Genomic DNA, 14,449 nt, shown 5'->3' on the forward strand with positions numbered 1-14,449 from the left:
GTTCACTTCTCACAGTTCTGGAGGCTGGGACGTCCAGGATCAAGGTGCCAGCAGAGTCGTGCTTTGGTGACACCCTCTTCCTGGTTCTTAGCTGGCACCTTCTCTCTGTGTCCTTACACGTAGGAGGGGCAAGGAGCTCTCTGGAGTCTCTTTTATAAGAGCACTAATTCCATTCATGAGAGCAGAGCCTCCCAAACACCCCACCTCCCAAAGGTCCCACCTCCTGCTACCAACACCTTTGGGGGTTAGGATTGATTCAACATACAAATTTTGGGGGGACACGTTCAGACCATAGCACTTTGTGATTTCAATATCCACTAAGATTATATCTCCAATCCCTGTTTTTTTAATTCCTTGACCTCACCCCCATCATTTTGTCTACTCTAGGCAGCCACCCACTCAGGCTCATATCAGAGAACTTACCGTTATAACCGCAGCTTGTCCATAACCTCAATTACAAGCACCATATCTTATTTTTCCAACTCATCACCTCTGATTATTTTTTTTTTTTAAAAAATAATGTTCTGGGGCATCTGGGTGGCTCAGTCGGTTAAGCGTCTGCCTTTGGCTCAGGTCATGATCTCAGGGTCCTGGGATCCAGCCCCGCATCGGGATCCCTGCTCAGATCCCTGCTCAGCTCCCTGCTCAGCAGGGAGTTTGCTTCTCCTTCTGCCCCTCACCCCCGCTTGTGCACGTGCTCTCTCTCTCTCTCTGTCTCAAGTAAATAAATAAAATCTTTACAAAAAATGACTGTTCTTATCCATTGTGAGGAGTATCGGGTGTTGTATGAAGTGTTGAATCACCATATTGTACACTTGAAACTAATATTACACTGTATGTTAACTAACTGGAATTTAAATAAAAACTTAAAAAAATTAATGTACTTATCCAAATTTTTATGAATTTTGCCAGGTGAGAAACAGGATGAGCTTCTTCTTGTCACATTGTTTACATAGAGCTGACAACTCTTAATTGTAGCTATTACCAGCCATCCTTCAACCCCAACTAGATTTACCAGCTTTTAATCCTGGTATTATTCACTTTTCTTTCACAGTCCTATAACCTTACTTTACCTCTTACCTAGTTGGGATTCCAAGGGCAATCATTACTGCCACACACGCACGAACACTCATTTCCCTTGCTCCCCTCTTGCTTTAGCATATTCACCTGGTAAAAGTCAACTCTAATTAAATCCAGCTCAGCCTTTTCTGTGCTTGCCCTAGTGCAACTGCAGAAAAACACACACCTGTGCAGGCTGGTTTCACTTTATTTTGACAGGTTATAATAGTTTTTAATTTTATGAAATAAGGAAAGTTGAAAAATAGTATAAAGACTTCCCATATACCCTTGACTCACATTCCCCAATTATTAACATTTCTGTGTTTGCTTTGTTTGATTAACCTCTCTCTCTCTGCGCATAATTTTTTTCCTGAATATTTGAGAGTGAGTTAAACCTAAATACATGACTTAAACATAAATAAGTATATAGCAGTATATTCCTCCAAACAAGGACATTCTCACCGTAGTATAATTATCAAAAATGGAAATTAATATTGAACAAATACTATCACCTAATCTGTAGACTTTATTCAAAGTTTTCCAGTTGTCCCAATAATGTCTTTTATAGCAAAAAAAAAAAGAAAGAAAGAAAAAAAATTCTGGTTCAGGATCCAATCCAAGATCATACACTGCAGTTAGTTGCCACATGTCTTTCATCTTCTTTAATATGGAGCAATAGTACAATCTTTCTATGGCTTTTAGGAGCTTGATATTTCTGAGGAATTCAAGTCAATTATTTGTAGAATATCCCTCAATTTAAATTTGTCTGATGTTTTCTCCTGATTAGATTCATAGCATGCATTTTTGATACCATATGTAGTTTTGTTCTTTAACAATATATTTTGTAGATCTTTCCATAATCAGTACTTAAGGAATTTCCTTATTCTTTTTTTTTTTTTTGGCCATTATTTCCTCAAATATTCTGTCTCTTTCTCTCTCTCCTCTCCTTCTGAGACTTTCATTATAGGTATGTTGGTCCATTTGATGGTGCCACAGATCTCTTAGATTCTGCTCATTTTTTCTTCAGTCTTTTTTTTCTCTTTCTGCTCCTCAGAATTGATAACTTCAATTGACCTGTCTTTAAGTTTGCTGACTCTTTCTTCTGTTGGCTCAAATCTGCTACTGAATCCCTCTAGTGAATTTTTCATTTCTGTGATTGTACTTTTCAACTCCAGATGTCCTATGTGGTCCCTTTTATAATTTCTTTATTGATAGTCTCTATTGGGTGAAACATCATTCTCATAGTTTCCATGTTTGTACATGGTTTCCTTTAGCTCTTTGTGCATATATAAAATAGTTGATTTAAAGTTTTGTCTGTTCAGTGTCTGGGCTTTATTAGGGACAGTTTTAATGAATTTTTCCTATATATGGGCCATGCTTTCTTGTTTCTTCTTACAAAAGTCTTGTAATTTTTTTGTTGAGAACTGGACATTTTGAATATTATAATGTGGCAACTCTGGGAAATCAGATTGTCCCCCCTCCCCAGAGTTTGTTGTTGTTGCTTGTTCTAGTACTTCTTGTTTTTTTTTTTTTTTTATTGTGATAAAATATACATAAGATAAAGTTTACCATTTATCCATTTTAAGTGGCAGTAAGTCCATTCATGTTGCTGTGCAGTCATCACCACTGTCCCCCTTCAGAACTTCCTCATCTTCCCAAACTGAAACTCCACACCCCTTAAACAATAGCTCCCCATTCTGTCCTTCTTCCAGCCACTTGAAACCACCATTCTACTTTCTGGCTCTATAAATTTGACTACTCATAAGTTGAACTAATTTTGTAAATTTATGCTCTTTGTTATGTGTGGCCATAGAAATCTATTCTGTTAGCTTAGTGATCAGCTAGTAATTTGACAGAGATTTTTAAACTCCAAAAACCAAAGGAAGGAAGGAAGGAAGGAAAGAAAGAAAGAGAAAGAGACAAAGAAAGAGAAAGAGAAAGAAAGAGAGAAAGAGAAAGAAGGAAAGAAAGAAAGAAATGAGGAAGAAATAAAGAAAAGAAAGGAAGAAAAAGAAAGAGAGAAAGAAGAGAATAAAGAAAGAGAAAGAAAGGAATAAAGAGAGAAAGAGAGAAAGAAAGAAGGAAAGAAAGGAAGAAAGAAAAAAGAAAGAAATAAAGAAATGAGGAAGAAAGAAAGAAAAGAGAAAGGAAGAAAGAGAAAGAAAGAAAAAGAAAGAGAAAGGAAGGAATAAAGAGAAAGAAGGAAAGAAAGCAAGAAGAAAGAAAGCAAGAAGAAAGAAAGAAAGAAAGAAAGAAAGAAAGAAAGAAAGAAAAGAAAGAAAGAAAGAAAAAGAAAGAAAGAAAGAAAGAAAGAAAGAAAGAAAGAAAGAAAGAAAGAAAGAAAGAAAGAAAGAAAAGATCCATAGTCTTTGCAGGCCATGTTTGGTCATGCCTACAACATTCATTCTGGCAGTTTACAACTCTGCCTTTGCTTTGCCTTCCTGCTGTGCAGAGCCTCAAGGCAAGAGTTTAGGGCCTTCTGAGGTCGTTTCTGTGCATGCTTCTGTGCGTATGTGTGACTTTCTAGATCCCCTGGAATTTCGAGGAGCTTTTCAAAGCCCTTATTCCCTAGCCTTTCCTCCCAAACTTTTCAGATAGCCCATTGTTTGCCTCAACTGTTTTCCTTTGCTCTAAGTTGCAGGGGCTAATTCATTTGCCTGCAAATGTTTGCTACCAGCCCTCCCCCGCCTTTTTTTTCTTAAAGATTTATTTATTTGACAGAGAGAGACACAGCGAGAGAGGGAACACAAGCAGGGGGAGTGGGAGAGGGAGAAGCAGGCTTCCCGCGGAGCAGGGAGCCTGATGCGGGGCTTGATCCCAGGACTCTGGGATCATGACCTGAGCAGAAGGCAGACGCTTAACGACTGAGCCACCCAGCCGTCCCAGCCCTCCCCTTTTAAGTATCTGTCCCACCCCTGGGAGAGTTGTGAGTTAGCTGAAATAAAGGCAAATCATTGAGCTGTCCTTCAGGGAGCCACTAGACAGGTCAAAGCAAGCAACCCCAATTCTTTAATAAGTTCTGTGCTACCCCTTCCAAGGCTAGGAACTTGAACCAGGAATGTGGGCTCTTGTGGAGTGGGGGATGGTACCAGAGTAGAATAAAATGTCACAGAGCTCTCTTACTGAGACTCAGCTGGTTTTTGTTTTGTTTTGTTTTTGTTTTTGTTTTTTGTGAGAGGGGGAGAGGCAGGGGGAAGAGAAGAGGGAGAGAAGAGAACGAATCTTAAGCAGGCTCCATGCCCAGCACAGAGCCCAAAGAGGGGCTTGATCTCACAACCCTGAGATCAGGACCTGAGGCAAAATGAAGAGTCGGACCCTTAACCGCTTAACCATTTGAACCACCCAGGCACTCCTGTCCTTTCTATGGTTAGGTGCCTTAATAAATCGTATGTAGAAGGTGGGAGGAACAAAGTGCAGCGAAAACTGATTGACAGAGAAGCAGCCGTGACTCCCATTAGCCAGCATAGGTGGATATTCGGTCCTTTTTGTGGTTTGAGCCATGTCCACATTTTTGTCTCTGTTGACATGACTATGGACTGGACTTGTTTTGGTCTTGCTCGGTCATGGTCGCAGAGTAGCTCTTTTAAAACACAGGTGTTGTGTGTAATTTTTTATGTTCCACAGACCACTGTGGCCTGCTAGGAGTACCCTGCCATCTCCTGGCGGTCAGGGACTGCTGGGAAGCAATCCCAAAAAACTTGCACACACTCAACTCTTCGCATCTATTCACTGGCCTGCACTGGTGCCCATATATTCTTTCATGATACTGAGGATGATGAGTCCACGTTCCTATTCTAGGCCAGCCCATCCACTTGCATCGTAGATCCTACCCCTTTCCCAGTCAAGGTCTTCCCTCCAGCAGCCCTCTCTACCTCTCCAGCATCAGAAATTTTACCTCTCTGTTGGATCTTTCCCATGAGTATTCAAATATGCTGTTATTGTTCCCATCTTAGAAAAAACAAATAAAAATTTGAAAACGACGCAAAAGAAAAAAACCCTCCTTTGACCCTAAATCTCCCCTCTGCTACCACCCAATTTCACTGCCTCATTTAGAGCAAGACTCTTCCAAGTAGTGTTCATACATACTACCTTCTACTCCCTTCCCTTTTCTCTTGAATCTGCTCTCAATCCAAAGTTGTTCTTGTTAAGGTCACTAATGATCTCCAGATTGCTAAATAGACAGCGATACAGAACTATTCTCGGTTGTCATCCTACTTGACCTGTTAGCAGTATCAGACATCTTTGATTTTTTCATCCTCCTTGAAATACTTTATTTGGCATCAGGGTGAGGTCTTTTATCTCACTGGCTATTCCTTCTCAGAGTCTTTGCTGTTTCCTCTTTATCTTCTCAACTTCTAAATCTCTATTTTAAAACTATGTCATCCTTGGGTGCATGGGTGGCTCAGTTGGTTATGTGTCTACCCTTTGGCTCAGGTCATGATCCCAGAGTCCTGGGATTGAGTCCGGCATCAGGCTCCCTGCTCAGCCTGCTTCTCCCTCTCCCTCTGCCTGCCGCTCCCCCTGCTTATGCTCTCTCTCTCTCTCTCTCTGTGTCAAATAAATAAATAAAATCTTAAAAAAAATATTATGTCATCCTTTTAAAATTGGATCTAAAACCTAAATAGTGATTCACCTAGCCCAACCTCAGGATTGTTATTAGATTTTCATTATTTTCCTCCTTTACAAATATTTTAAACCATTTAGTGGGGTGTCACTGTGAAGGGTTTTAAAATCTGAGCAGGGTAAGCAGGGTGTACATGCAGAATGCAGTGACCACGATGCCAGGGCAAGGGGTGTTAGGGTGGGATGGATGAAGAGGGAGTCTGTGCAGGGGGGTATTTAATATTGCACATTGAAGGAGATATGGCAACAAATGGTAGCATGTGATTTGGGGCTAGATTCTTTTACGACAAAGGATATTAATTGGACAATTGGTGGAATTTTAATATGGTGTGAGAATTAGAAGGTAGTAATATAATGTTAATTTCCCAATTTTGTTGGTCATATTATGATCGTTGGGAAGAAATATTCACCTAAGTATTCAGAATTGATAAGGCACACTGTTGATAGTTTACTTTCTTTCTTTTTTTTTTTTTTAAGATTTTATTTATTACCTATTTGACAGAGACAGCGAGAGAGAGAACACAAGCAGGGGGAGTGGGAGAGGGAGAAGCAGGCCTCCCGCCGAGCAGGGAGCCCAACACGGGGCTCAATCCCAGGACCCCGGGACCATGAGCCGAGCCGAAGGCAGACCCTCAACGACTGAGCCACCCAGGTGCCCCAATAGTTTACTTTCAAATTGCTCAGGGAAAAGTTATTGTAACGTATTTGCAACTTTTCTGTACGTGTGAAATTGTTTCAAAATTTAAAAAAATTTAAATAGTTTTAAAATACTTTACATATAACCACATTCATCTTGTACCATTAAAAAATATTGGCAATATTAAATTCTTTCAATCCAAAGTAGAGTTCTTGACATGACTTCAATTCGAAAAATAGGTATTTTTTGATTCAGTCTATTCTTATATACAACATTGAAGGAAAACAACTTATGCTAAGTTTTGCAGGACAAAGACAAGAGTATATCCCTTCTTGATTATCTTATTAGGTAATTATTCTTTAACATGTAATACATTTAAAAAAATATATGCAGTATCTGACTTCTTGTGAAAGTGGATTTGACTTTTTCTCTCTCTTCAACTTTTATGATTATTTTCAAACATACAGAAATAGAAAAAGAATAACCGAATAGTGGTATACCCTCCACATAGATGGAATAATTGTTAACATTTTGCTATTTTGCTCTCTCTTTCTCCTTATCTATTGTCTTAGTTTAATTAGGCTGTTAGAACAAAAAATACCATAAGTTAGGTGGCTGAAACAACAAACATTTCTCACGGTTCTGGAGTCTGGGAAGTCCAGGCTTGAGACACCTGCAGATTCTGTGTCTGGTGAGAACCCACATCCTGTTCATAGACTGCAGTATTCTTACAGTGTCCACATATGGTGGAAGGGGATTATGTGTCAACATATGAATCTGAGGAGGACACATTCAGCCTATGGCGTCTATATTTGTTGAAGGATTTGAAATCAAGTTGCAGGCATCATGACATGTCACTCTTAAATACCTGAGCACGAATTTTCTGGTAATAAAGACATTCTCCAACATAACCACAAAATATTAATTATTCATAATGAATATCAATAACTTTATCCACAAATTGTTACTTCTTCCATAACACTAACTTTCATATATATTTCATATTCAAGCTTCCTCAATTGCTCCAGAATGTCGTTTATAGCTGTTTTTTGGGAGGGAGGGAACCAGGATCTGCAACACTCAATAGCTTTTAATCAGTAACTTCAAGCCCTTATTTGAAGGAACAAGACTGCCACGCAATTCACTTTTTTGCACATTGGAGCGGAGTATGTATTGTGAGAAAGAGAGGGTGAGGGGGTGCTTTATGAGGAGTGACTTGTGCCCGGAAGCCATTTCACCACAGGCACAGGAGTTTGAGGTTGGGAGGTAGGTAAGGACTCGGGCTCATCTTGATCCCCAGTAAAGGCTGGCCTCCAGGCTAACAAATTAACATTACATCCTTACGAGTTAGCCAAAGGCAACTGCCGCCAGAGGGCGCAGGGCGCGCCGGCAGGTGGCCCTCGGCGGTCTGGCGGCGGGGGCGCGCAGGGCCCAGAGTCCCGAGCGCACGCCGGGGAGGGGGGGTGGGGGTGGGGGTGGGGTGGGCGCGGGGCGCGCGCCGGGCAGCCCCCTCCCCGCGCGGGGCGCGCGTGCGCGGTTCCGCGGCGGCGGAGGGAGCCGCGATGGAGGGCGCTTTGACTGTCCGCCAGGTAAGCGGCGCCTCGCTTGGGGCAGCTTCCCAGCGGTGGCTGGACCGGCAGTTTTCTTCACGATAGTCGTTTGAACCCTCTCAGGTTATGATAATTAATTCGTCCCTTCTCTTGTCTTGGTGCTCTTTGGAGTAATTTGGAAAGTTGTTACCGAGGAAACGGTTTCCTGTGCTTCCTGCGAGCCTTCCCCTCTGGGCGACGGTGGAACGTCTGCTTCTCTGTGGGCGTGGAGAGCTGGAATTTGGTCCCGAAAAGTCCTAGTCCAGATGTCTCAGCCTCAGGCCCCACTGACTGAGGCCCCTTGGTCGCGATTCTGACCCGACATCACGTCGATCCGGTCTCACCCGCTTCCCCTAACTATCAGCTCTTGAATAAAGGACCCAGAACTGGAGTTTAAATCACTGTGCTGTCAACCAAGCTTTTGGTTTCAACCAGTTTTGTTATTTGTTTACTGCCTTATTTGATAAAAGGAAGAACTTGCTGATTAATCTTCAGGGTGAAAGCCTACTTTTGTTGCAGGAGTACCTGCATTTCTGAACACGATACTCATTACTTTTACATTGGTTGTGTGTATAGATTTTACTTTTAGAGAATTGCAATCAGTGCGATACCTTTTATTTGAGAGGCATTTTACAGTTTACAAAATGGCAGAGGCATTCAAATAATTGTTGAATGAACAAATGAATGTACTATTTCAATTGATTCTTAAAACATTACAATGAAATAGGCGTGATAGATATTAATGAATCCAGTGAGTTATTTTTTCACCCCTGTCCCTGGCACTGGGTGTTGAGATGAGATGGTGAGCAACAGAGACATAATCCCTGCTCTCAATGAGTTTATAGTCTAGACCAGAGAGAGTTTTTACCCCTACTGCAGAGTGAAGAAAATAGATTTAGAGAGAATGCCTGCCAAGATCACACAATTAATAAGTTAAAGAGGTAGGATTCTGTTGCAGGCGAGAATGCCAGAATGAACCTCCCCCCAAAGAATTTGATTTGGGTATAGAATGATGCCACACACACACACACACCATGAGTGTATGAAAAGGCTTATTACTTCTGTATAATGTCTTACTAAATACCTACATAATGAAAAGGGAAGAGCAGGACAGGCTTCTCAAGCAGACCCTAAATGACTTAAAAGGGCAAGGAAAGGAAGCTAGATCTGGGTTTTTATTGAGGTTAAAATTGGGGTCAGGGAGAGGGTTCCTGTGTGTGGACTGGGGCTTGCTTGGTTTGACTCACCCACACCAAAGGTAAGATCGCCCAGGCTTTCTTATCAGTTTCCCCATTTGAGGGACAGAAGAGGAAGAGGAGGGGCTTAATAGCTGTCAGCAGGCAAACGTAAAAAAATGGAATCAAACTCCTTACTATAATTCAACCTGCATGTTCGGTTAATGACTGAAATGTACTATTTTTCATTTAGTTTTTGAACTCTTGTAAGTAAGCCATCATGGCTGTCTATGAGGCCTGCAGCCTGCACCTAGTAGGAAGGTGAAAGTTACATTGAATGCCTTGTTCAAGAGCCCCTCGGTGTATTTTGAGAAATAAAATGAGTGCCTTGGTCACTGTTAGTAATGTCTGGAACTCTAACAGGGATAGGAGTGTCTTGGTGAGGCCTTTTATTATGGCTTTCGTGTATGTACAGACATGTGTGATCTTGATTTATATTTTGAATATCTGTGAAACAAGAGATTTCCAGAGTTCTTTACCCCAAAGGGTGCAGCTCTTAGTGCCCCAAGAGTCTGTAAAAACGTGCAGATGAAGCCAGTTGTTGGCCCAAGCATCCAGTAAGATGACTGTGGGAAGTTCAGCCAGTTGTGCTGACCTTTGGGTCCTTACCTTTATCAAGGACATCTTGGTGAAAAGCAGTAGATATCCGGTGAGCTCCATTGTGTGTAATGGTGGTGATGCTGTCCACTGAATAGAAAGTTTGTACATTGAACTTCAAATGGGAGTTTGAAGTGTACAAACTCTGATTGCAGTTCACTCAGTTGAACTCAAGTTACTCCTCAGGTTTTCAAGGGATTCAGAAGAGTGGTGACCTCTTCCAGCACCATGACATCTGACAAAAGAATGAGGACAGGGGAGAGCATGTCCTCCTGCAAGTGAGATATGCCATGGGGCCCAGATTTGGTTTTATCCTGTGGCAAGGCCTTGGTAGTTATGCTGAGCTGCAAGGTGTTGCTTCTAGCATGAACAGCTGGAGATGGAGGATCACAGGCACAGGGCTTGTAGATCCTCTTTTTCCAGGAGAGTCCATTATGCTGTCAGGAGCTGCCGCTCTAATGGCATAGAGTGTGGGACTAGGGAGTTAGTTTCTTGCATCGGAAGCCTATGGACAACTTACAGACACTATGGGTGGTCCAGAGACTCCAGGAGTCATGGAAAGAAGCTGCTAAAGTCTCTGTGGTGAAGGATTCTTTGTGTGTATGTGTGTGTGTGTTTGGGGTGGGGGGGGCGGGAGGGAATAGCACTAATGGGAGTGTCTGTTATATTACAATTTTGACAAATTTTAGAATCATTTTTGGGAGGGGTCCTCATTTAGCATGACTCATTTGCAAGTAACAGTGTAGATAGGCTTAAGTGAAATTTGTAAACGAGGAATATATTTCTCTAGACCCCCCAAATGCCTAATAAATGTTGAGCTTGTTTTAATGTTGTGGGTGCCGAGAGGGATTTCTTGACATTGTTAGGGGTGGAGAGGCCCTTGGTTTACCAAATAATTTTCAGGAATTTAACTAAGGTAGCAGTCCTTACGCTGTGTTTGGGCAATGGTCCATCCCCTTTTCGTGAACTCCTTTGTGCATATTTGTATGTTCTGACTGGGTATGTCAGAAGAATGTCTTCAGAGGATGATGTAATCAATGTAATGTCATACCTGTGCTCCTGGAGAAAAATGGATACAATTACGATATTGCCTGTAAAGTTTGCATGTGATGGCAAGCCTTTTGAGGTATCCTGTGAATAGATAGGTAAAGGTATATCGTGTCCCACTAGAGGTGAAGGAAAAATGTGACTGAGAGGTTATTGAAAGAGACATTGAATAGAATATTAGCCAAATTTAGAATATCAAGTATTTACCAGTTTCTGATTGGATAGAGTCAATAATTTCCATAGTATTGGGGGCAGGGGCCTTCATGGGTAGGAGCACAGCATCAAGGGCCCAGTAATCAACTGTGAGGCACCATTCATTTCTCCAACTTTTAACAGGCCACACTAGGCTGTTAAATGGAGAAGCAGTAGGGATAATCACTCTTTCACTAATTAGGTCTTATATAATAAATCCCAATCCTCGAAGGCCCTGTTTTATGTTATATTGAGTTGTATTTACTATTTTACCTAGGGGTTCGGGGGTAGTCCATGGGGTCCCGCTTTTTAAAAGGCCATTTGTAAGCTCGGGTCATGATCTCAGGGTCTTGGGATTGAGTCCTGCTGGGGCTCCCTGCTCAGCAGGGATCCTGCTTCTCCCTTTCTCTCTGCCCCTCCCCCTGCTCATGCTCTCTCTCTGTGTCTTTATTTTCTTATTTTTCTATTTTTTAAGATTTTATTTATTTGACAGAGAGAGACACAGCGAGAGAGGGAACACAAGCAGGGGGAGTGGAGAGGGAGAAGCAGGCTTCCCGCAGAGCAGGGAGCCCGATGCGGGGCTCGATCCCAGGACCCTGGGATCATGACCTGAGCTGAAGGCAGACGCTTAACGACTGAGCCACCCAGGCGCCCCTCTCTCTGTGTCTTTGAAAAAAAATAAAATAAAAACCCTGAGCTTAAGTTGAGTTTGAATTACCCCTTCGCTATGCCACATGGGTGCACTGGGTGGTTTTCTCTGTAACCCCGGAGGATTAGGATTTTTGTTACAACAGAGGCATAGAGGGCAGCAGCAACAGGGCAAGCAGGAACAGCAGAGGTATTTAAGGGGCCCGGCGAGCTCATTGTTCTCACAATGGCTGCTCCCTTCCCTCCTCCCAACTCGTTTCTCTCTTTTTTTAAAACTCCATAATGACTCTTTCACGAGTGACCACCCACTGGGCCCATATCTTGCACAGGGTATACTCTTTCCCCGAATGCTCCATAGATTGGGGGTCAATGCCTGATTCATTTATTTTTAACTCCATTGTTCGTATAAATCAGAGTGAATTTACCAACTTCCCACAAGTGGTTAGTAAGGTTGCTTCCACTCTCTTAGTATTGCAAACATTGTTGACTCCATGTACACAGGGCTTTACTTTATACCCATTTTAGGGTATAAAGATTACTCTCCAAAGAGGTTTAACTAATTGTCACTCCCATTACATGGTATTTTTTGCTGTTTAATGTTCCTCTAGCTGACTATGAACTTCTGGAGGCTAAGGACTTTGTTTTATTCAGTTTTTAATACCCAGTGCCAATTAAACTACCTAACAAGTAGTAGTAGTTGGAGAATATTTGTCACATGTGTAAATATATGAACTGTAGAAGAAAAAACATAAATTACTGTTTTCTAAAACCTTAAATATTGTTTTCAAGTTAATTTATTTAGCTTGAACATTAACTCTTTTCATTTTAAAATGAGCATTTCCCAGTAAGTAATTTAAATTATTGATACTTGTTTCCAGGTAATAAATGAAGGGGAGTCAAGCTTTGCCACTGAGCCACAGGAAGAGTTAGAGGAGACTCCCAGTCCAGTTGTGGATGAGAATAATATAGTTTCAGCAAAAAAACAGGGGCCAAATTTACATAACTGGAGTAGTGACTGGAGCTTTTGGGTAATATTTTTCCTTTCTTATAACTTCATTTTAATCTTAAATGCAAAGTTTCTTTAAGTTTATAGCAATTTATATAATATTTATAATATTGTCTTATTCGCTTCTAGATTTCAGATATTTAAGTTTTAGTCCAGAGTCCAGGACATTTCTGATTATGCTCTCCTTTGGCCACTAGAATGCACTGTTGTCTGGTTTGTTGGAGTGGAATTGTCTGCTTCAGGTTCCCTGGAAGAAAAACTACACCACAGAATTGGATTCCACTTACACTGTTGTTCACTGTATTGGCAAGACTAACGTTATGCAGAAACCATATTTCTAAATATTACTGAGAAATCAGCTATTTTACATAATTTTTATTTAAAGAATTAGTTTCGGTACCTAAAAGGAAGTTTAACAATGTTTTGACCTGTAGTGTATAATAATTATAAGATAGGTTTTAAAGTTAAGAGTTTCACATTCTGTTTGCACTGTACTTACTTGGTTGCATAACCTGAATATGGTTCAGGTTTCCCCCACTGTAAAATGAGACTCCTGCTTGTTGATTAGGTGCACAGAGTCTTTTGGTAAGAACAGCATTTCTATTGCTATATGAATGCTAGCATTTATTATCTTAAAGGGCTTGTTCTAAATCTAGCAGTTCCTATGAGAGTTAGGAGATATTTGACAGAATCTGGTATAATGCAACTATAAGTGAAATTTATATAAGATTATAAAGCATTTATAGTGCCAATATTAATTTATTAGAAAGCTGATCTCTTGATGATTAGGTATACTTGGTAGCAGAATTTCTTATAATTTTAGAGTAGCTTAAAAAAGACATGATATTAACGGTTATAAAGATTAGTACAAGTACCATTATTCTGTTTATAATTAGTAGCTCAGTTTTTGAATATTATTGAATCTTAACATGAATAACAGTTTCTTAATTCCTATTAAGAAACTCAATGTAAGTTTTTAAAAACCATATCCTGAGGAAAATGTTTAATTGCTAAGAAATATACCAAATAACTACACATCCTGAAAATTATGTCATCTATATTGATTATATTATTTTTGGTTACATTCAGAGAAAGTTTATGACTATTATAGTGTTTTGGCCCTTCTGCACTATGATTTTTGTAGCTTTCTTATAGATTGGAAAACCTTTATAGTTCCAAGAGCTATCTACAGGGCTGAAAAGTCACTCCACAGTGACTTTTTTATTCTTGGCAGACTTAAAGCAAGAAGAAGGGTAAAACAAGAAAAGGAACAAGCAGGGGAATGAGGATTTAGTAATAGGAGAGAGGAAAAAAAGAGGTATGTGTTCTAGAGCTTTGCTACTCAAAGTGTAGAATGTGGGACCAACAGACTTGGCATCACCTGTCAGCTGATTAGAAATGCAGAGTCTTGGGGCGCCTGGGTGGCTCAGTTGGTTAAGCGACTGCCTTCGGCTCAGGTCATGATCCTGGAGTCCCTGGATTGAGTCCCGCATCGGGCTCCCTGCTCGGCAGGGAATCTGCTTCTCCCTCTGACCCTCCCCCCTCTCATGTTCTCTCTCTCATTCTCTCTCTCTCAAATAAATAAATAAAATCTTTAAAAAAAAAAAAGAAATGCAGAGTCTTGGGCCCAACCTCAGACCTACTGAATTAGAATCTTTATTTCACGAGAATTCCAGGAGATTTGTATGCGCATTCAAGTTTGAGAAGCACTTGTTTAGACCGTTGAAGGTCTACTTTGGCTCAGTTTAGGTCTCTGTGCTGATTATAAGCACTTTATTTTGAGGAATTTTTTTTTTTTGAGGAATTTTTATATGAA

General features: G+C 40.8%; 1 protein-coding gene across 3 annotated transcripts in view; it reads left to right on the forward strand.

The window, feature by feature from the left end:
* The first annotated feature begins 7,850 nt into the window (after positions 1 to 7,850).
* The window catches only part of GRAMD1C (GRAM domain containing 1C), an 84,105-nt gene continuing 77,506 nt past the window's right edge, over positions 7,851 to 14,449 (forward strand). For 2 of the 3 annotated variants that reach the window (XR_013445277.1, XM_036107141.2), the window contains exons 1-2: positions 7,851 to 7,908; positions 12,506 to 12,655. Coding sequence is in view for 2 of the 3 variants with exons in the window: in XM_036107141.2 (XP_035963034.2) it covers positions 7,882 to 7,908; positions 12,506 to 12,655 (177 nt within the window). In the remaining variant the exon portion in view is untranslated. The remainder of the gene's footprint in view (positions 7,909 to 12,505; positions 12,656 to 14,449) is intronic. The other variant, XM_036107140.2, reaches the window with a different exon arrangement.

This window comes from Halichoerus grypus, chromosome 1 (genome assembly GCF_964656455.1).
Source record: "Halichoerus grypus chromosome 1, mHalGry1.hap1.1, whole genome shotgun sequence".
In the NCBI taxonomy this organism is placed as follows: domain Eukaryota; kingdom Metazoa; phylum Chordata; class Mammalia; order Carnivora; family Phocidae; genus Halichoerus; species Halichoerus grypus.